The sequence below is a fragment of the Sciurus vulgaris genome, assembly GCF_902686455.1.
Source record: "Sciurus vulgaris genome assembly, chromosome: 13".
NCBI classification, from domain to species: domain Eukaryota; kingdom Metazoa; phylum Chordata; class Mammalia; order Rodentia; family Sciuridae; genus Sciurus; species Sciurus vulgaris.
This window is the reverse complement of record NC_136474.1, coordinates 48,456,149-48,479,846: the sequence shown is the minus strand read 5'-3', so window position 1 is coordinate 48,479,846 and position 23,698 is coordinate 48,456,149. Positions and strand designations below refer to the sequence as shown.

General features: G+C 38.3%; 1 protein-coding gene across 2 annotated transcripts in view; it reads left to right on the top strand.

Annotated features, from left to right (window-relative positions):
- The window catches only part of ABHD3 (abhydrolase domain containing 3, phospholipase), a 49,862-nt gene extending 28,888 nt beyond the window's left edge, over positions 1-20,974 (top strand). Inside the window, exons 5-9 of one of the 2 annotated variants that reach the window (XM_079108352.1) lie at positions 9,292-9,404; positions 14,218-14,391; positions 16,957-17,005; positions 17,086-17,251; positions 20,112-20,974. In XM_079108352.1, the coding sequence (XP_078964478.1) occupies positions 9,292-9,404; positions 14,218-14,391; positions 16,957-17,005; positions 17,086-17,251; positions 20,112-20,290 (681 nt within the window). In that variant the 3' untranslated portion in view covers positions 20,291-20,974. The remainder of the gene's footprint in view (positions 1-9,291; positions 9,405-14,217; positions 14,392-16,956; positions 17,006-17,085; positions 17,252-20,111) is intronic. The other variant, XM_079108353.1, reaches the window with a different exon arrangement.
- Positions 20,975-23,698: the final 2,724 nt, after the last annotated feature.

Sequence of the window (23,698 nt, the reverse complement as noted above, 5' to 3'; positions counted from 1 at the left end):
CCCTTTTATTTTTAATCTCCAGCCCTTTTATTTTTTATTTTGAGACAGAGTCTCACTAAGTTGCTTAGGGTCTCACTAAGTTGCTGAGGCTGGCTTTGAACTGGCGTTCCTCCTGCCTTAGCCTCCTGAGCCACTGGGATTACAGACATGCGCCATCGCACCTGGCTAAAATATTTTTAAATGAATGGTTAATTAAACAAAAAAACGATGACGATAATGTAAACCAACTCCTTGCACACTGTTTAAGTAAACTGACTTCTGTTCTCTTGTTAGCAGAAGCAACATTCTGGTTTATGCTCCTAGGCCAGCCCCTTATCTCACCCTGTACTGGTCCTCTGAATGACTCTACTTCAGAGGTCCTCAGTCCTGAAAACTTGATTGATAGATGAAGAACGCCTCTGGGGAAGTAGGGTGATTAACCTGAGGTCAGGAAGCTGATTAGTGGCCATAGAGCAGGAACTCAGACTATCCAATATAGTATCTAGACCTTTCAGTGCTGACCTTCAGTCAAGTCAGCCTTAATACCTCGGGGGATATAAGAAATGTTTTCAGAGAGAGGGTTTTTCCTTCAACTTCACACACTTTGGGTAGTTGAGGAATCAGATCTAGAGAAATCTGCTCATTGCCTATTTAGCTTTTCCATTGAGGGTGTTAGGCCTGAGTGTTCAGAAAGGATTATGAAACTTCCTTTATGGCATGATGAAGCAGGAGCCTTCGGACACAGTGGCACAAGTCTGTAATCCCAGAGACTAGGAGGCCAAGACAGGGGGATGGCAGGTTTACGGCCAGCCTTAGCAATTTAGGGAGAGCCTCTCTCAAAATGAAAAATGAAAAAGGCAAAGGGTGTAGCTGTGGTAGAGTGCTTGCCTAGCATACACAAGTTCCTAGTGTTGTGGGGGGAAAGCTTAAATAACTGAAGAATTTTAAAGTGGGCATGCATACCTGTCATCCCAGCGACTCAGGAGGCTGAGGCAGGATGATCGCAAATTAGAGGCCTGCCTTGGTAATTCAACAAAACCCTAGAAGCTTAGTGAAACCATCGCAAAATTTTGAAAAATTTTTAAAAAGTGTTGTAGATATTGCTCAGTGGTAGAGTACCCCTCATTTCAATCTCTAGTACCAAATGAATAAACAAATAGTACTAGGAATGTAGCCTAGTGGTCAGGCCCTTGCCTAGCATGCACAATTCTCAATAGCACACATGCGCATGCACACACACAATTGAAGTATTTTAGATATAATAATAATTTCATAGCTCACTACTATTTAGTGAATATTTCATATGTGCCAGGTCCTCTGTGTCTGGGAGCACCTCTCCCAATACTACAAGGAAGCCCCAGGGATTCAGACCCCATGAGCTTGATTTGCCTTCTCCCAAGTCCCTCCAGTTAGATTTTATCATTCCTGTCACTGCGGTTCCCTTCCTCTCTCGGCTCAGCGCTCAGCCGTCTCTTTTTCTCTTTGAGCAGTGGTCCTCAGCCTTTTCCACACATTAGAATCTTCTGGGAGACTTTGAAAATTGCCAAATCGTGAACCCCATCCCCTGGATTTGGATTCTTTGGGTCTGGGATGGGGTCTCGGTGTCTGTAATATTTTTTAACACTCTCCAGTGAATGTCATGTGCAGAAGGATGAAAATCCCCGTGAGGTGGCGAGTGCTGCACAGGGCAGCTTTCCTGAATCAGGTGAGCTGTGTCGGGCCCCAAACTCGGTCATGGAAGAAGATGAGATTTGCCTCTTAGTAACCTGGACTGAAAAGAACTGTCACCTGTCTGTTGGGCCTGCTCTAAGCCAGGAACAGAACGGCTCATGGAATGATGCAGCTTGTGTGGCATGACTGCGTGACCATTGAGCAGAGCCATTAAGCGTTAATCCAGAAGGTGGCACCCAGGCCATCTTGGCCTGAGTTGGCCAGGATATCCCTTGGGGCCCTTTGTTTTGTGGTTAGTTATTTTCTTAAAAATTAACAAGCTTGGGCTGGGGGCATAGGTCAGTTGGTAGAGTGCTTGCCTTGCAAGTACAAGGCCCTGGGTTCGATCCCCAGCACCGCAAAAAAAAAAAAAAAAAAAAAAAAAAAAAAATTAACAAGCTCTCAGACAAATTTAGACACTTGGACATTTCATGTCTGTCAGTGGACTAAGCAAAACAATGGTGCGTTAAAGTTGCTGATTTCCTCATGTGCATTACTTTTTCTTTTCTGCAATTCCTTATTTGATGAAGTCATATTCCAAAAACAAGATTGATTGTCCTAGGGACCATTTGGGCAGTTCACTAGGTATTGGACAGGAATTGGGTAGAATGAACACAAACAAATCACACTGTAGAGATCAGTTATCGAGGCAGGGTGTGATGGTGGATGCCTGTAATCCCAGCCGCTCAGGAGGCTGAGGCAGGAGGGTTACAAGTTCAAAGCCAGCCTCAGCAACTTAGCAAGGCCCTAAGCAACTTAATGAAACCCTTCTCAAAATTAAAAGGGGTGGGGATGGAGCTCAGTGGTTAAGCGTCCCTAGATTCAATTCCCCAGTACCAAAAAAAAAAAAAAATCAATTAGTCCTATAATAAAAAGATTATTCCTTTAGGGGAGCCCATATCCACACAAGAATTACAGAGTTCTTTGTGTGCGTCTAGGGGGAAATACTTGGGGATTTAATACACAGGTGCTTTACCACCAAGCTACACCCTTCCCCATTTTCATTTTTTAAAAAATTTTTTTTAGTTGTAGATGGACACAATACCTCTATATTTTTTTTTTTTTTTTTTTTTGCGGTACTGGGGATCGAACTCAGGGCCTTGTGCTTGCGAGGCAAGCACTCTACCAGCTGAGCTATCTCCCCAGCCCACAATACCTCTATTTTGTCTATTTAGTTTTTTTTTTTGTGTGTGGTGCTGAGATTGAACCCAGTGCCTCACACACACTAGGCAAGGGCTGTACCACTGAGCCACCACCCCAGCCCCCCATTTTCATTTTTATTTTGAAACAGGATCTCACTAAGTTGCCCAGGCTGGCCCTGAATTTGTGATCCTTCTGCCTTAGTCTCTGTAGTTTTGGAATTACAAGTGTGTGCACCCAGTTTATAGAGTTCATTTAAATAGTGTCATGAAATATTCGAGTGCATATTATTAAATACTTTATGGAAGATTATCAAATGAAATATCCTAAACTCCTGATGATTATCGCACAGTACAGTGAGGTACACATGAAATTTAAATGGTTTTTAAAAAGACACATGTCTCTTTTGGTTTTCCTTTTCCTGGACTGAAACCTGAAATCCTAGACAGCTTGATTTAGGCTATCTGATTTAGGATATGTGATAACCCCACCCCTGAAAAAGAGAAGGATTCTGAATTATGCTCTCTACTGCAGATTAGCAAATTAATCTTCTCCCAGAATAGCTGGGGAGTAAGGCTCCCTGATTAACAGGGCGAATTTTAAAATTTGTTTCTAGACAAAAAAAAAAAAAAAATTTCCATTTTGGAGAGATAATTAATGATATACATACAAAGTGGGTAAAATATCAATAATGTCTCAAAGGAAATGAAAATATTGAGAGCATTTTGTCAGAGTATTATTCAGAGTAATAACATTGTCAATACCAAAAAAATACCAAAAAATAACTTTTTTGATGAAGGAAAATTAGATATAGTTCATAGATAAATATGAAGTACATACATTATTATTTTCCTATCATATATGAATAATTAGGAAATAATTATACTTAATTATGCTCATCAATACTTTTTTTAAAAAATTAACCCCTAAAAGCCATTAAACAGTTTGTGATTATTCTTGCTCTCTGACCATAGTTGCAGTTGAACAATTTAAACAGAACAGTTTTAGTTTGTAATTACTGTTAAATTGTTCAATATATTTTATAAAATATTTTATTTTATTTATTTATTTGGTACTGGGGATTGAACCCAGGAGTGATTTACCACTCAGCTATATCCCAGTCCTTTTTAATTTTTATTTTGAGACAGGGTCTTGCTAATTTGCTGAGACTGGCCTTGAACTTGATCTCCTCCTGCCTCAGGCAGCCTAATCTGGGATTACGGATGTACAACACCACACTTGACTAATTTATAGAATATTTATGCCCAAACATCTGCTAGAAGGTGTCCTGTCTTTTGGATTTTCTCTACTTTTTCCAGAGGAACTTTACCATCCTCGTTTTACCCTAGAAGTTTCATCGCCCAGCTGAATCTTGCTGGGTTTTCCTTTATCCCTTTTCTGATTAGGTGTGGTTCAATTTATATCTGTCCTGTGAGCATGGAAAAAGACAGGAATTACCACGGTAAGATAGTTGCTAGTTGTTAGTAGCCCTAATAACTGAGAATTAACTAGTCTTTTGTCTAAAAAGCTGCTAATTATAGTGAATCCTTTTTTAAAAATATGTTTTAGTTGTCAATGGACCTTTATTTTACTTATTTATATGTGGTGCTGAGAATCAAACCCAGTGCCTCACACATGCTAGCCAAATGCTGTACTACTGAGCTACACCCCAGCCCTAGTGAATCCTTTCTTAATGGGACCCAAGTTTTTTCATTTAGCTTGTTTCTTTTTCTTTTCTTCCTTTTTGTACTGAGAATTGAACCCAGGTTCATTTTACCAGATTAAACCCAGGAACACTTAACTACTGAGCCACACCCCCCAGCCCTTTTTGTTTTTTATTTTGAGACAGGGTCTTGCTAAGGTGCTTAGGGCTTCACCTAGTTGCTGAGGCTGGCTTTGAACTTGTGATCCTCCTGCCACAGCCTCTTTGAGTTGCTGGGATTATAGGCATGCACCACCGTGCCTGGCTAGGCTCATGATACACCAAGAAAAGAAAGCTTGTGATATTCCTGTTGGAGCTTATCAAGTGGCAAGAGATTGGGTGACATAAGCACATAGATCTACATATGAGAACATAATAATCTGGTCTTCTCACTTGCAGTCCTGTTTGTGTTTAGTTTGACAAGTATCTAAGTGTTTGACAAGTGTTCAGTTTGACTGTCAGGTAGAGGTGAATAGGAAGTAATAGACTCACAAGGGATACTGGACAATTAGGGGCAGAAGTAGGGAAAGGCTACAAGGTTCTAGCTGACAGGATCATGTCTTACCTGGTGTCTGGCATTTGTTCAAGTCAGAGTTTCAGTAGTCATAGTTGACAGTGTGGGATACGTGGCAGATGAAGTTTACACAGGTGGCAAGGATATTAAGATTCCTGGCCTGCAAAAGAACAGCGGTGCCCCATTGGCCTGAATCTGAACATGTGGAGATATGGTAAAACACAGAGCTGAAAAGAATACTTAGCATCCTATGGTGGAGGCCCTGAACACTTGGCAGAGGAGTTCAGACTTAATTCCATTGGCAATGGAAAGCCAATGAAGCAGAAAGACTGCATAACTAGAAATGGAAGTGCCCTTCAGGAGGATTACGTCCCCTTAATCCAAGAGTGTGCTGAACATAGGGATGTGGATGACTATGATGAAATGCTGGGTGTTACCCAGTTGAGAGGTTAGTGCTACAGTTCAGATGAGAGGTACAAAGGCCTTGTAGCAGAGACTGTCGATGCCACATACCTTACCTCTTGGCACTTACCATTCCCATGCTGAGGTTTCCAACTGCAAGCACCTGCCTGTCTTTGTTGGGTTTCCCTAGGCACTGGCGCCTCCTAGACCCATTTCAAGGGCAGACCAGAAGTGACAGGGGGTTAACTTCCTCCAGGAGCAGCCTTCAACCAGATGCTGAAGGGAATTGGTGAATAAATAACCCAGCACACTTGCCATCTTGTTGGGATCATTTTAAGTCATATTCAACGCACTGTCCCAGAGCATCTCAAGGGAATTGAGTCTTAGTTGCCTACAGCCATAAACTGCTTGGTAACATTTCCTTTATTGGCATCTTACCTTTTCTGACTCATTTCACCATATCCCTGCCAAATCACCTTTCAAATGAAACTGCTTGCACTTACAGCCTTACCTCCACTGCCCTTTTGAGAGAACCCAATTTACCAGGTATTTACTAGAGGATTAAGGAGGAGTTTTTTATGTGTCCTGCAAGATGTCCTGAGGAAGAAATACCTGCAGGACTTGGTGCTTTGTCAACCACTTGGGGAGAAGGCAATGTCACCTATAGTTTTTTTTTTTTTTTTTGGTGGTGGTGCTGGGGATTGAACCCAGGGCCTTGTGCTTGCGAGGCAGGCACTCTACCAACTGAGCTATATCCCCAGCCCAGCTTTGCTTATTTTAATAGTATATTGCGAGCCTGGTGTGGTGGCACACATATGTAATCCCAGTGTGAATTGGGAGGCTAAGGCAGGAGGATTACAATTTAAGGCCACCATCAGCAACTTAGCAAGATTCTGCCTCAAAATAAAAAATAAAAAGGGCTGGGGATATAACTCAGTGTTATCACCCCTCAGTTCAGTCCCCAGTACCAAAAACCTGAAAAACAAAAACAAAAAACAGAGCTAGGGTTGTAGCTCAGTGGTAGAGCGCTTGCCTAGCACATGTGAGGCACTGGGTTTGAGCCTCAGCACCACATAAAAATGGAAAAATAAAATAAAGGTATTGTGTCCATCTGCCACTTAAAAAGCATTTGAAAAAAAAAAAAAAAACCAAAAAAACAGGTAGTATATTGTAGTGTAGCACAGCTGGGGTCATATGATGTACTATTGTAGAAGAAAAGATTTAATTAAGAAATCAGACTGTATATTGCTTTATCTAGTGTAAAGGCAGTGTCAGGAGGCCACATACTTCATTGGCAGTATTATCCATTTTGATCTTACTGTTAACCTATTTGGAGGTAAATGTTTAGGGAAAAACCAGCACCTATGTCTAAGGGTTTCAGGTATTAACTTGTTTGATATGTAGCTCATGGAACTACACTGCTTTATAAGAACTAGATTACTTATTGCAATATAATCTAGACTTTGCTAACTTGTGACCTTTGGCAAATTATTCAACCTTGCTGGGCCTCAGTTTCCTTATATGTAAATAAGGAACCAGGTGACATCTATTGTCCTTCCTGGCACTAAGACTCTGATTCTAATTTTCCATAGACTATTTTTCATATACTGTGGTGTGTGTGTGTGTGTGTGTGTGTGTGTATGTGTGTAAAAGCACACATGTTCCCAAGCATATACACACATACTTTACTGGCAGCCTGTATAACAGGAGTACATGTTGCAGGGCTGTTCATAAACAATTCAGAAACTTTAAAAGCCATTCAGTGTCAATAGACATGTACAATAAAAATACTAAGAATTATTCAGTCACTTAAAATTCTCATGACAAATTCTGCAAATCACTACAAGTGAACATGATGGAAGGTATTGTTTTATTTAGGTTTTTACACTGAATTTGTACCCCTCAGGTGCATTTAGTCACAAAGGTGGGGTTTTTTTTTGTTGTTGTTGTTGTTTCTTTTCTATCTCAGTTTTGTCACTTACTGTTAAAATGATACAGGAGTGCCAGGCACTGTGGCACACACCTGTAATTCCAGCAGCTTGGGAGTCTGAGGCAGGAAGGTTGCAAGTTCAAAGCCAGCCTCAGCAACTTAGCGAGGCCCAAAGATTTAGCGAGACCCTGTCTCAAAATAAAAAATAAAATTAAAAATGGCCGGGGATGCATCTCAGTAGTTAAACACCCCTGAGTTCAATCCCTTGGTGTCCCCCACCCTGTGCGAAAAAAAATAATAAGTTATAGGAATCATTAACCTCTTAATTCAGTTTCCACTTTTCTAAAATAAATGTAATAGGATCTTGTTCACTCTTTTGTGGACATAAATTTAATTATTCAATAAGGGTTAGCCATTGTAAATACTGGCAGGTTAATACTTGTCTTTTGGCACATTCCATGTTTGCCTATCTTGAAAAGATGTCCGTATGCAATAGGTAGTGTTTTAGGGATGAGGTTAATTGGATGAATTTTTCAAAATTGTAATTTTCTCCAATTCTTCACTCGTGATTGAACAGTGGGTGATATATAACCTTCCTAGTCTGCTTTTGGTGTATAGGAAGATTAAAGTTAGGGTGGTGCAGATAACACTGGTTTCACTGTTCTTATTAGTAATGAATAATGCTATCAGATTCATCTCCTTGTCATTACAGTTCAGATTATTTTCTCTTATAGATACTTTATGCACACACACACACACACACACACACACATATTCTGTATAGAGGATTATTCCTCCTCCCAGACCTCAATTGTGAAGCATCTGTGAAGCTTTCCTGCTATCAACAAGGCCCTTACTGAAGAATCTCACATGAAAACCATTTGTTTTGAAGCATTACGTATTAGGCATAATCAGCTTTACGTAGTTTGACATTTTTAAGTGTCTGTTGCCATGTAACACAGTTGGGGCTACATAGATACGCAATTTATAAAAGAAAAGGTTTGATTAGTAAGTCAGACTGTATGTTATGGCCTTATCGGGAAGAAAGGCTGTGCCTGAAAACTTCCTACTTCATCGCAGATAGCTCTCAGGGTAGAGAAGGTAGTGCCACAATTAAGTACTTGTGTGGCATTATTGGAAGGCCTTTGTACTTCCTTGCATATTTCCTCCATATTTTGGCTTTGGGGAGAATATAAATTTTTTTCTCTAAAAAATGTAATTCTACCTTGACAGACACATAGCACACACCTATAATCCCAGCAACGCAGGAGGCTGAGGCAGGAGGATTGCAAGTTTGAGGCCAGCCTCAGCAATTTAGAGAGACCCTGTCTCAAAATAAAAAAAGCAAAAAGGGCTGGAGATGTAGCTCAGTGGTAAAGGACCCCCAGGTTCAATCCCTAGTACCACCTCTGCCTCCCCCCCAACTCCAACATAATTCTGCTTTTTCTTCCTAAATTGACTATTCATGTTAAGATAGAGACACATTTGAGTGTAGTAAATTGTATGTGTTTAACTGAAGGTATTTGTATTGATTTTGTCCCGTTTGTGTTAAGTCTTCTTGCATGTTAGAACCTTTTGTTAGGACCAACCCGATTCATGTTGACTTCAAATGGTATACATATGTACTGCAAGATAGAAAATGAAAAGTTAAACTCTAATTAAGGGAATGTGGAGCTGGGGTTGTGACTCAGTGATAGAGCACTTGCATGTGTGAGGCACTGGATTTGATTTTCAGCACCACATGTAAATAAATGAATAAAATAAAGGTCTATCAACATCTAATTTTTTTAAAAAAGAGAATGTGCAAAGGTTTTTTCATATTGATGACTTTTTGCTGATTTTTTTAACACTTATGCATTATACAGATCATTAACATCACATTTTAATTTTTTGCTTTACTGTCACTGCTTGCAGACGCCAAGGACTTACTGTTGTGCTAACACTGAAGACTTGGAGACGGTTATTCACCATGTCCACAGCCTGTACCCTTCTGCTCCTTTTCTGGCAGCTGGGGTTTCAATGGGAGGGTAAGGTTTTCCCTTTTAAAAATAGCCGAGAAGTGTTCTTATTAGCTATCTCCTAGACATTTTAACACGAGTGTTTTGATCATATTTTATCACATGTGTTTGAAGGAAGGAATTAACTCCGGTGGAGTTTAATATTTTCCTTGCCTATTAGTGTATATGGCCAAAGGGTTCAAGTCTTTCCTCATGGCACTCAGGCTTTTGTGTGCCCCACAAAGCTGATGTGCATCTTTCTTCTACCCCACTGAACTGGTTCTGATGCCCTCCCCACCGTTGCTGGGGCTGCATTCTCCTTGGATACTGGAAAAGCTGAACTTGCAGCATATTTGTTGTAAGCATGACGTGTCATTAGCATAGACCAAACACATTTGTGTCTTTCCACAATGTCAGAATTTATGGAATAACAATAAATTCACAGGCGTCACCACTTTGATTAGTACAAGTGTACTAAACACTTGCCGGTCACCTGGTAGACATAAGCTGGGTAATAACAGGTTCATTTATTCCAGTCTTAATTTCTAGTATCTGTAACACTCAGTCACATATCACACTTCACACAGTTTTATATATATATTATAGGAAGGCTAAGAAAGAGTTGGGACAGCCACAGGGGTTCAGAGAGCAAAGGCAGAAAGCTGATATGAATGCAAAGAATCACTGTAGGTGGTCAGAGAAGATTACTGAACCCATCAGAGAAGATTACCGTTCAGTGCGCAGAACTGTCAAAGCACGGGGACATATTCTAGGCCAAGGTTTGGAAGGTCGGCAGTTTCACACTGTCAGTTTGGTGTGTCAGCTTGAGTGTTGGCTTGGAGTGGGACTTGCCTTGTCGTCGTGGGCAGGAGAAACTGCCCTCTGCTAAAGTCTGAGGACAGAGATTCTGAGGTTGATCACTGTGGTGATTTTCCTGGGCAAGGCCTGTGATGAGTGAACAGTGACAGGGTCAAGGTTCTGCCGTGTCCAGTCTCAAGGTGCTCCTCCTTTTATGGGTCTCAAGTGAAGGGGTTGCATCACTATGGTATGTGTCTGACAAACTTGTGGGCCTGGCTTTTCCAATATGAGTTCAACATACCCATGCATCCCTGGACTTCTGGCTGATTTGATACGTTCACGGGTGGTCATTCTTATTAGCATTTATTTATCAGTTTGTGCCTTATGGTTGTGCCAGGCAGATGGTGGTGGTTTATTTGTACAAACAAGGTGCCGAGTCATTCCACTTAAACACAAAATGGAGTCGCTCATGGCAAACTGCAACTTTATAAAATGGAGTAACAAAGGTTGAGGCACAGCCTGAGAACTGCTGTTCTGTACACTGTGGAGTAACTCAGCAGAGCACAGCTGATCACCACGACGTTTGTCACTCCAGTCACAGAAATTCTCATGGCCTTCCACATTATTTTTTTCCCTAGATGGCATTTTGTTCTGTTTTGTTTTGTTGCTGGGCAAATAGGCTTAACGTTGAATGTTCTCCTAGAAACTGAAATTTTGTTGTTAATCCCCTAACTCCAGCTGCTGTTTTATCATTATGGTTTGTGCTGTTTGTCATTACATTAGAGCTTATTTGGAACTTTTATTTAACATACTTAATATTTAGGTTTATTTTTCCACTACTCATTATTTATATTTTTATATTCTAGTGAGAGAGAGCTTAAGGAAATTTGAAATTTTATTATCTAGCATTTTATTGTTTCAGATTCCTACACCATTGTCCAAAAACTACCTTTTAATGGGGGGATCAGGGCCTCATGCATGCTAGGCAAGTGTTCTACCACAGAGCTACACCCACCAGCCCCAAAGTACTTTTTTAAATCAGTTAACACTTGAAGTAAAAAAATAATACTTTCTTTTCATTTTGTAATTGGTTTATCTGTCATTTCAGTTTTCACAACATTTTAGGAATATATATGCTTGAAAATGAACAGCCTTTATGAATGATAGACTCTGAAAAACAGGCTTTAACCAGAGCCTTTTAGATTCTGATAAACATTAAACTAAGAAGACAAGAATACATCTGTTACATTAGCATGGAAGGTCTGCCTTGACCTACTAAAGGAAGAAATCTGAATCAATGCAGTAAAAAGGCAGAATTTCTCAATTGTCCTTAACAGACAGAATTTAGTTTCTCTTCCCTTCTCCCCATATAATGTGAAGCTTAAAGGACAGGGTGAGAACTGAACTTTTCCCCCTTAATCATATACATTCTTGACTTCCTTTCTTTCTTTTCCTTTTCTCTTTTTTTAAGGCCAGACCTTATATAAACAGGCCCACATTCTTTATTCAGAAGCTCCTGGGAAATGCCTATTCATGCCACACTGAAGCCTCAGTGCCTGAAGGCAGAACTTGACCGTTAGCCTTTACAGCTGGTTGAATATTAATGTCTTGTAAATTATTTGAAAGAAGCATCCTTTCTAGTTGCCTAGCACTGTGACACAGTCCCAGCTGGGCTTACAACACTTGGAGATGTGTTTTAAAGCTTGACACATTTTTCTTTTGGAGATGCAGCTGACAAAAGCATAGTCTGAGGAAGATTCTTAGACCCAGTGCCCCATGGATCGGGTAATCCCCAAGCCTGGGATGCCTGGGGCCAAGTGTAGGCTTTGAGCCATAGCTGAGTCAAGTCAAGGAGCCTGTGCCACTCTAGACCCAGATTCTAGTCTCCCAGTGAGATGCTGAATACACTTTAAAAATGTATATAAATTCCAAATATATAGAAAAAACAAGAATATACCCCATCAACTCATCACCCAGCTTCAATTAATTATCAGCTCATAGATAATCCTGTTTCATCAATAGCAAGCTTTTCCCCCCACTCCTTCCCAACTCTGATAATTGTTAACTATATCTCATATATCATTTATTAATATTTCAGGTGAGGCTAGGGATGTAGCTCAGTGGCAGAGTGTCTGCTTAGTATATAGGAGGCCCTGGGTTCAATACCCAGTACCATAAAAATTAAAATTAATAAATAAATATTTCATTTGAATAATTTTTTGGCCTCTTAGCTAAGATCAATTGTGGTATATGTTCTTACCAGTTTAATAACTCATACATTCTCTATCCAAGAATGATACAGTGAATGGATTTTGGGAGTAGGGAGATGGAATAGGGGCTTTCCCCATCTGATCTATGCATTAGCTTGGTATTACAGTACCTCCAGGAATGGCAGACACAAAAATAAAAAAGTAAATATATAAATATTTCTATTGGTATCCCTAAAACACAGATTCTTTCTTTAAAAAAAAAAAAATTTATCCTTCCTGAACAAAATTAACTGTCATTATCAAATACTCATTTGTTGTTCATGTTTTTCCAATTATCTGTTTATTTATTTGATTTTATAGTTTATTTGATACAGGAGCCAGATAAGGTGCACCCACACAATGGGATTGGTATGTCTCTTGAGTCTCTTAATCCATGGGATCTTTCTCCATCTCACTCTCTTTTTTCTTCCTTGTAGTTTTTTTTTTTTTTTTTTTTTTTTTTTTTTTTTGGTAATGGGGTAAGTAAATGTTTGTTTGTTTGTTTTTTCTGTCAAAGTAAAAGATCCTTTTGGGGGGTAGCATCTTGGCATCATTTTGCTCCTGAGTAATAACCAAGAATTACCCACACCATATCTCTTCCTGGATCTTTCTACTTCTGAGTTCCCTTCCAGCCGTTGCAGTTTGTACATTTAACAGCCTCCTAGCAATATCTGACCTCCAGCCAGCAAGTAGGACCCCAAAACTAGAACCTGGAATGAACCCTTTGCAGGAATGGGAGCATGACACTTTATGTGGCTTAGTGAACACAGTGCTATCTCCAACTAGTAGAGTCATTTTCAAAAGTGACATGTCCACGTGCCTGCTAAAATTTCATCACATTCACCCTGAAAGTTATTTGGTTGAAAAAAAGAGCCAGGGAGAATTTTTACTTTATTTTTCTTGTTTTAGAAACCTGAGCAATTGAAAAAAATTGATAAATAATTATTAGGTATAGAAACTATAAAATGAAATGGAATTCAGTACATTATCCTTTCTTCTAGTTAGCAGTGTTAAGCTTAGATTTTTGACATGTTATTAGATTACACTCAATTCTTGTCTTTCTTACCAGGATAGAATCAGGAAAATTGATAAAATAAAAGGAAAAGAAAAAAGCTTGTGACTGCTGATAAGCACAGATAGCAGGAAGGAGTAGGAAGAGAAAATAAGTCCTTGAGGAGCTGGTCACTCTGCCACAACTCAGAAAGTCTAACTCGAGAATGGAGAGCCCCCCCAGAACCTTGCTGAGCCTCGTGCCTCAGCAATGAGGATGGCTACCCAAACCAACTTAGAATCTCTGGGGTACCACCTGGATATCAATGGTAGTTTTACAAACTCCCCAGGGGATTCCAGTGTGCAGCCATGTTTGAAATTGACTCCCTGGGTGGATTTCTCTTGTGTTCTCATGCTTTATTTCGTAGAAGGAAACGTGTACAGAAATAACTGTATGTGTCCCTTCCACAGTACAGCCAACTGCAATATACAAAGGAGTGTGAAGTGAAGAAAAGAACAGATATATCTGCTTGTATCAACACTGGTTTCTCTTTTTTCTCTTCTATCATTAGTACGAAGTCCACACTTAGAAATGAGCTGTCTTGGGCTGGGGTTGTAGCTCAGTGGTAGAGTGCTTGCCCAGCATGTGTGAGGCACAGGGTTTGATCCTCAGCACCACATAAAAATAAATAAATAAAATACAGGTATTGTGTCCATCTGCATCTAAAAAAATATATTAAAGAAATGAGATGCCTTGAGACAGATAACAAATTAGTCACCAAGTCTCCTGTTTCTCCTCATTTTAGAATGCTGCTTCTAAATTACCTGGGCAAAATTGGGCCCAAAACTCCATTGATGGCAGCTGCCACTTTTTCAGTTGGTTGGAATACTTTTGCTTGCTCAGAGTCATTGGAGAAACCACTGAACTGGCTGCTTTTTAATTACTATTTGACAACTTGCCTCCAGTCTTCAGTTAATAAGTAAGTAATCTTTACAATTCTTTGTCTCCAAACTTTTTAGATCACATGCCCCAACACTAAAAAAATTTAAGGCATAACACTGTCAATATATGTGTATTTGTTTAGACATGACTTTACTACTGTATCACAATATTTCTATATTGTAAATGCATGCAAAAATAAAAAACTGGGCTGGGAATGTAGCTCAGTTGGTAGAGTACTTCACATGCACTGGGCCCTGGGTTCAATCCCCAGCACCACAAAAAATAAATAAATAAATAAAAATTTAAAAATAAAATAAAAAACTGTAAGCATGACCTAAACTTACAGATAAAGTCATAATGTTTTCTTTTTTTTCTTTTAAAAAATTTTTTATAGTTGCATATGGACAGAATGCCTTTGTTTATTTTTATGCAGTACTAGGGATCAAACCCAGTGCCTCACATGAGCTAGGCAAATGCTCTGCCACTAAGCTACAGCCCCAGCCCTCATAATGTTTTCTTTGAGGATCACTGTTCTAAATCACTGTGAAAGTATTTCTTACAAACTTCTGGGTGTGGTGGTATACACCTGTAATCCCAACAATTTGGGAGGCTGAGGCAGAAGGATCACAAGTTCAAGGTCAGCCTCAGCTAAAAGTTAGCTAGACCCTATCTGAAAATAAAAAACAAAACAAAATAAAAGGGCTGGGGATGTAGCTCACTGGTAAAGCTCCCCTGACTTCAATCCCCAGTACAAACCAACAAACAAACATAGATACATATATATATATATATACACACACATATTGTAAAAAACTAAAACATTGTGGAATGTGTTAAGGTAATATTATGATTATGGGCTATTCTCTAGATTTTCTACTTTGCTAATCTTGTCAGTACCTAATTCTTTTCCAGATAGTAAACACTGAAGAAAGTGTTTTCAGGGTTCAATAATATGACTCCTTGTGTTGTATGAAAGGAAAAAAGGTTAGCACACCCCTGGACAAGGATGGAAGAGGCCCTCGGGCCTGACACACACATATGGTTAAGGCATTGCCACCTACTTCGTGGCATGTAACCGTCGTGTTTTGAACATCTCCTTTAGTTTGGAAAAATTATCCAAAAAATGGAAGATATATCAGAGCAGAGGAAAGATTTGAAATTCAGTCACATATATGTCCTTTTCAACCATGGGTCTACTAGTAACTAGCTTTGAGATATTGGACAATTTATTTAAACTTTCTAAAACTAAATGATGACTTCACTAAAGAAACAGACAAAATGAAGATAATGTAAGATTAAATGACACTTTGTACACTCTCAATAAATATTAATTCCTTTCAAAAAAAATATGACTTCTTAAGCATGTGCTTACTAGCCTAGTGTGTTTTAGAAATAAGAGAGAAATTCTTGTGCACACTCTTAGCTTACAGTTATTACCGTAACAAAATACTGTCTTTGCTGCATTAATTTTTCTGGAATTCTTTTGTGTATCTTTAAACAGTTAAATTGGCATGATAAAGAACGTTCAGATGCTGGGTGTTGTGAGGCACTCCTGTAATCACAGGGACTCAGGAAGCTGAGACAAGAGGCTCTCAAGTTCAAAGCCAGCCTCAGCAACTTAGCGAGGCCTTTTTTTTTTTTTTTTTTTTTTTTTTTTTTTTAATGTTGTTCACTTTTCTCGTACAACCAATCTACAAGACTCTGGGTTCAGTCTCCAGAAACCACCCTCCCAAAGAAAAATCACCTTCAGAACAAACTCACAAGACCCTGTCTCTAAATAAGATCCAAGAAAAGGGCTAGGGATATGATTCAGTGGTTAGGTGCCCCTGGGTTCAATCCAGGTACAAAACAACAACAAAATACAGCTGTTTCTGTTTATTCCTTTTTTACCTTTATTTTATTTATTTATATGTGGTGCAAATGCTCTACCACTGAGCAACAGCCCCAGCCCCTGCTTATTCCTTTTTTAAAAAAAAATATATTTTTTTAGTTGTAGGTTGACACCTACAACTTTAATTATTTTTATGTGGTGCTGAGGGTCAAACCCAGAGCCTCACACATGCTAGGCAAGCGGTCTACCATTAAGCCACAAGCCTAGCCCCTGTGACTATTTATTACTTTGTCAGGTTTTTTTTTTTTTTTTTTTCTTTTTGGTACTGTGGATTGAACACAGGAGGTGCTCTACTGAGCTATGCCTTTAGCCCTTTTAAAAATTTTTTTAAATTCTAAGATAGGGTCTGGCTAAATTATTGAAGCTGACCTTGAAGTTGCAATCTTCCTTCCTCAGCCTCCCAAGTAGCTGGGATTACCTAAGTGTGTCACCACGCCCAGCTTGCATCCTTTTTTTTTTTTTAATGTTCACTTTTCTTGTACAACCAATCTACAAGACTCTGGGTTCAGTCTCCAGAAACCACCCTCCCAAAGAAAAATCACCTTCAGAACAAACATCAGTGTATTACTTCTGTATCTAATTAAACAAATGTTTTTTGAGTACCAACTTTGTGCCCTGTTCCAGGCTATTTAGTTATTTGTTATTATGTATTTTAGGTGTGATTGAGGTAGAAATGATCTTAACTGTAGTTCTGAAATGCTTTTGTTCCAGGCACCGCCATATGTTTGTAAAACAAATTGATATGGATCATGTCATGAAGGTAGGAGATAAACTTCAGGTAGTATGCTTTATTTACTCTTTTAATTGCAAGAATAGATAAAATTTGTTTTTGTTTCTCAGGCAAAGTCTATCAGAGAGTTTGATAAGAGATTCACTTCTGTCATGTTTGGATACCGAACAATAGATGATTATTATACTGATGCCAGCCCAAATCGTAGACTGAAGTCAGTAGGAATTCCAGTGTTGTGCCTGAATTCTGTGGATGATGTTTTCTCACCCAGCCATGGTAAAATTAGCATTTTTGAATATATTTTGGCATGAATTAATTCTTTAAATATTTTTCTGTTTTAAGAAAATGTAATAATAAATGTTGACTGGGCGCAATTGTGTATACCTGTAATCCCCACTGCTAGGGAGGCTGAGGCAGGAGGATCAAAAGTTTGAGGCCAACCTCAGCAACTTAGCAAGAACCTGTCTCAAAATAAAAAATAGAAAGGGCTAGGGATGTGGCTCAGTGGTAGAGCACCTTTCTGTTCAATCCCCAGTGCAAGGGGAAGAATAAACACATAAAGTATCAGTTGTAATTATGTTTTTCATTGTGATAAAAAATAACTAAATACTCACAATTTAATATCTAAATGTCTCAGATCATGTCTGAAATGTTTTCAGAGTCCATTATCTAGTCCAGGGACTCTGGAGCATCCCAGGACAAATTAGGACTCAGTATTTTGCTTGTTCTCATTTTTCTAACCTTTCCTTTTTATCAAACACACTGTTCTTTGGACAGATTATGTTACAATATCTTTACCTCAGGAGAACATTGTCATCACTTGTCTCAAGTTCCTGGAGTTCCTATATAAAAGAATTTGAAGTTTTTCTTCCCTTTTAACCTGGAAGAGAACTTGAAACTTGAGAAACACAATGGCCTTGAATATCTTAATGATGAGCGCAAATTTGGGCTAAATAGTCATATTTAAAGTGAAACAGTTTTAATATCTCCCCTAGATACAGTAAAAAAGAAAATTATTCCAGACTTAACTTTCCTGCTATCTTAATTCAGGAAGCACAAAATTTGATAACATCAATATCTGTGCATGTGTTTGCCTGTTAAGTGGTATGATTAGCAATAATTATATCAGGGCCGTGTTGTGGCTCCTTGTAGAGCACTTGCCTAACATGTGTAAGGCACTGGGTTCAATCCTTAGCACCACATAAAAAATAAATAAATAAAGGTATTGTTTCCATCTACAACTAAACAAATATTTTAAAAAAGAAGTAATCATAGTAGCTCAAGGATCAATAGGCTTCATCTCTGATTTTATCCTAATGAAAATTGACAAAGTATTTTGTGAAGACTTTTCTCCTTACTTTCCCCCTAATTGTTTTAAAAAAACACTTTCCCCAAGTACTCCATTAAAAGCAATTATTATGGACTAGGGATACAGCTCAGTAGTAGAGCCCTGGGCAAGCATGCATGAGCCCCTAGGTTTAATCCTCAGCAACCACACCACACACACACACAAATGCGCGTGCGCGCGCACACACACACACACACACACACACACAAGAAAGAATGAAGGAAAGGAAGAAAGGAAGGAGGGAAAGAGAAAAGGAGATGGAAAGAAAAAAAGAAGGAAAGGAAGAAGAAAAAATTACATTTATTCTGACTCTAAACATTATATATTATAAAAATTTCAGAAAACCCCTGAAGTATATATTTATATATTTTTAATTATCCTTTATTTTTTATGGGCCTTTATTTAATTAATTTATTTATACATGCTGTTGAGAATCAAACCCAGTGCCTCACACATGCTAGGCAGTCTCTCTACCACTATACTACAACCCCAGACCCCATTATTTATTTACAAGCTCCCATTTAAGCACAGGTAATTTTAGATAGCTGAAACTTTTGACCTTTGACCACAAATCAGAAAGTAAAACTGTAAACTTTAATATCACTTGAATTACATAGTAATTGTTCAGCATATTTTTGTTGGATTAAGTAAGTCTAGTGTTTCTTCATCCATTTGCATATTTCATTGGCCATACAGCCACAGAAATTTCCCAACATTTAACCTGACCCACAGGGCGACACTTAAACTCATTTCCAATTCTTTCCCAAGCTCTTAAAATAGTCCTGCCACATTGAAATAGTAGACAATTGTCTGCAGTCTGAGAGAACAGGCAGCCAGCATCTTTCACATGATTCAAATGTGGCACCGCCTTTGTTTTTCTGATATGACTGTAACAGTCAGTGTTAGAAATTTCTGGGTATGGTGGGGGTGTAGCTCAATGGTAGAATACATGCTTACCATTCACAGGCCCTGAGTTCAGTCCACAGGATGAAAAAAAAAATCTTTTTTTTTTTCCTTTGGTACTGTGTGAACTCCGAGCATTAGAGAAAAATAAGTAAAACAACTGTAATTCATATCCCTAAAGTTTGTCCTCAGTCAATATTGTAGGACACATGTAAAGACTATCATTAGTGGTGAATTATATTTTAATATACCAACTATATTTTCAAAATACAGTTTTTCTTTTTCTTGACTATAAATAGAAATTCTGAGAAACAAGAAAAATTAAAAATAATTACTCATGTTTCAGATGTTTCAGTACCAAAGATAAATACTATTACCATTTGAGAAAATTTCTCTCTCCTTTTTTTTTGATTATCTGTGTTTTTACTACGTATATCATATTTATAATTTTGAATATTTCCTTAGAGCCACCAGTGGCCTCAGGAATCTAATTTCATACAGTTATCCAAAAGCATACATAATGAATCCATGACATTCACAAAAGTGCTAAGATTATTTTTAGTTTCTCAAAACAAGATTCAGCCTATACTTTTGTGTTCTGATTCAATCTTAGGTTGACTCTTCCAAAAATGATAGTCTAGTACATGACTGTAAATATGAACTACTGTAAGAATGTTGATATAATTAGACTCATTCCATTTAGCCATACTCATTACATATATTTTTTTAGATGGTATTTTGGTTTATATTGATAAGAAATTATAAAAGTATGTACATTTCCTAATAAAAAATGATAATGATTATCTATCTCTCTCTCTCTCTCTCCCTCTCTCCCTCTCTCTCTCCCTTCCTTTCTCTTACTGCTACCCGTTTTCTTTCTTCAAGCTATTCCAATAGAAACCGCTAAACAAAACCCTAATGTTGCTTTGGTCCTTACTTCTTATGGAGGCCATATTGGTTTTCTGGAGGGAATCTGGCCAAGGCAATGCACTTACATGGATCGAGTCTTCAAGCAGTTTGTGCAGGCCATGGTTGAGCATGGACATGAACTTTCTAGCATGTAGCCCTTTGTGTGCATTATGTCTGAACATCAACTTAAGGCAACTCAGCTTAGTGCACAAATTTTAACTACTGTATATAAAGCAAATAAGCCAGCAGATGGGTGAAGAGGTCCAGAACGACATGCAAAAACTACTTTTTAGGAAAACAAAACAACTTTGTAGCAAGAAATTAAATATAGTTTAGATTATTACTTGTGTAGATTTTATTTTTACTATGCCTTACCAAGTATGACCTTAAATAAAGTAGTCTTTACCTACGTGGAATTGCACTTAACCAAAACTATTGTGTAAAAAGATTTTAATTCCTCAGGGTTTTAATTTAGGCTAGTATTTTTTAGATTACTTATTTTAGATGATTTAATGGTACTTTAATAACTGGTAAGAAGAAATTTTGGTTATTTGAATGTAAGTTATAAGTTGGCACATTCCTAAGGGTATTTATACTTTAATGATGATAACATGAAAACTGAAATAAAATACAATGCGCTAAGTCTTCTATGTATTTTTACTTTCACAGGCAAGTGCAACAATGTTAGACTGACTTCTATACATGCTCTTTTACTCTGATAACATTAAATTAGGGCTGATTTGTTTTATACTGATTATAATTTACATGCTTATTTTTAAAATAGTATATGCACATACATGTATATCATATTAAAATAAATTCTATCATTTTAAATTGTTTCTCTGTGAGTTTGTTTTTTATAAAAAGGGCCCAGAAAGTAATCCCTGGAAAGTAATTTATGATAATTTCATGAATGTATTAGTAAGAAACATTAAAACTGTTTTGCTTCACTGTTTCCAGAATATTGGTCTCACATCATTTATAGTAATTAAGAATACTTTCAGCTATAGAAAACCCAACAGGGCCTTAAGGAATAATAATATTTAATAGGGGATGGTGGTGTGGCTCAGTGATACAGTGTGTGCTCAGCATGCACAAGACCCTAGGTTTGGTCCCCGGCATGTAAATATATTTAATTATCTTGCCATTAAGATATCACAAGAAGAGCTGGGCTATAGCTAAAATGTCAGAACACTTGTCTAGCATGTGTGAGGCACTGGGTTCAATCCTTAGCACCACATTAAAAAAAGCAAACAAAATAAAGGCATTCTGTCCATCTACAACTACAAAATTTTTTAACAAATGATATCACAAGAAGTCTCCTGGTTGGCAAAAACAGGACTGGTGCAGAGTCTTACCGATGTCATCAGAGACTCAAGCTGATTTCACCCATCCTTAGCAGGATGGCTAGTTATCTCCTAGACACAAAGTAGCTGCTGCAGCTCGGGACATCACATTTGTGTTTACAGAAAAAAAAGAGGGAAGGAGTAGAGGAGCCCAATACATCTGCCTGCCCTTTTAGTAAAGTAAAAGCTTTCCCAGAAGTCTTGTACTTACATACATTAGAACTGTGTCACATGTCCACCCAGATTAAGTAGGAGACTGGGAATGCAAGTATGAAAACTTTTCCAACTGCAGTAGAAGCAGGAAAGGAAGAGGACGTAGGCAATGGTTATTGGACTAGCCAGTGAAAAGTGACATCTTCCACAACATTCAACATCTCTTCCCTCCTTTTTTACTGCTTCAACCTGTTCATAAAATACATATAGTTAAGATAACTGCCCTAATGTAACCTAATGTAACTTGATATAACCCTGGAATAGATAATAAAACTGAACTGGCTTTCCCATTGGAGCCACTTCTTGCTGTACATCAAAAAAAAAAAAAAAAAAAAAAAAAAAAATACATATAGTTTTGCTCCAGGTATTACATGAAGATAACTATGTACCAAATATACATATGTATGTGTGAAAAAATTGGAGAACTGATGATGTCTTTGTAGAGTCCCTCAATACTGTTTCTAAGATGGTGGCATTGATAATCCAGTGCTTTTCTTGCCTGTTCAGCATGTAATCTGATTCAATCATATAGTTACATTCAGTTCCTATGGATCAGTTAGGGCAGATCCTGCTTTCAGAGTTCTCTTCTAGACTTTTTGGGAGACTATCATGAAGGACAGTCTTTCTCTGGGATTACAAACCCTCCAGAGCTTGGATACATGGTTTGCAAGGAGTGAAAGGAAAAAAGCAAGAGTCCTAAAACCTTTATTTGAACCTCTGTTTCTAGTCAGTTCAAAAACCCTTGGTTTTCCTTGTTCCCCATCAAGGGCAGAATCACAGCCTTTGGACAGGAGTGCCCTGTTCTCCTTTGCTAGCAAAGCAATAAAACATTTTTCCTTTATCTTAAAAAAAACTCCTCCTTTCATTTTAGTTTCGAGATGGTCACTTTCACTCAGGAGTCCTGCCCAGTGTATTTAGGAATGAAGAATGTAACCAAATTATACCCAGATGAGAATGCTTAGTTGGGAGCCCTTGGAGGATAGAGTTTCATGTATTTATGCCCCAAAGCGTTTACATAGTGCTTTGTGCATATAGCTAGCTAATTTAAGTTGTAATATGCAACTATAGTCCCAGCTACTCAGGTGACTGGAGCAGGAGGATTGCTTGAGCCAGAAGTTGGAGACCAACCTGGGCAATATAGTAAGTTATCTCCTCAAAGTGAATGAATGAAAAAAATAAATAACAGTATGGGTTTTAAAGTATTATATATGGTTCCTTGATGACTTGAATCATGTCTTTCACTCTTTATTGGCAGTACTGGGTATTGAACCCAACACCTCCCACATGCTAAGTACTCTGCCACTGAGCTACATCCCCAGGCCTTTTTGTTTTGAGACAAGGTCTTCCTAAATTGCCCAGACTGGTCTTGAACTTGCAACCCTCCTCAGCTTCCCAAGTAGCTGGGATCCAAGGAGCACACTACCATGCCTAGCTTTTCAAACTTCTTTTTTAAAAAAATTTTAGAGCATTACAATTATACATAGTATTAGGGTTCATTTTGACAGAATTTTATTTCAATTCCCATTCTCCTCCTCCCCTTTCCTTTCCCTTCTTCCTCAACAGTTCTCTCCCCTTCCTCTACTGATCTTCCTTTCATACCTTTATTTATCTATTTGGTACCAGGGATTGAACCCAGGGGTGCTTAACCACTGAGCCACATCCCTGGCCCGTTTTAGTTTTTATTGTGAAGCAGCATCTCGCTAAGTTGCTTAGGGTCTCACTAAGTTGCTGAGGCTGGCTTTGAACTGGTGATCCTCCTGCCTCAGCCTCCCAAGCTGCTGGGATTACAGGCATGCACCACTGCACCTGACAGATGTTGAGCATTTTTTCATGTATTTGTTGGTCATTTCTTTGCAGAAGTTTCTATTTAATTCTTTGGTCCATTTATTAATTGGGTTATTTGTCTTTTTTTTTTGTAATTAAGTTTCTTGAGTTCTTTATATAGTTTGAATGTTAATCCCCTGTCAGAGGAGTGACTGGCAAAGATTATTTTCCCATTCTGTA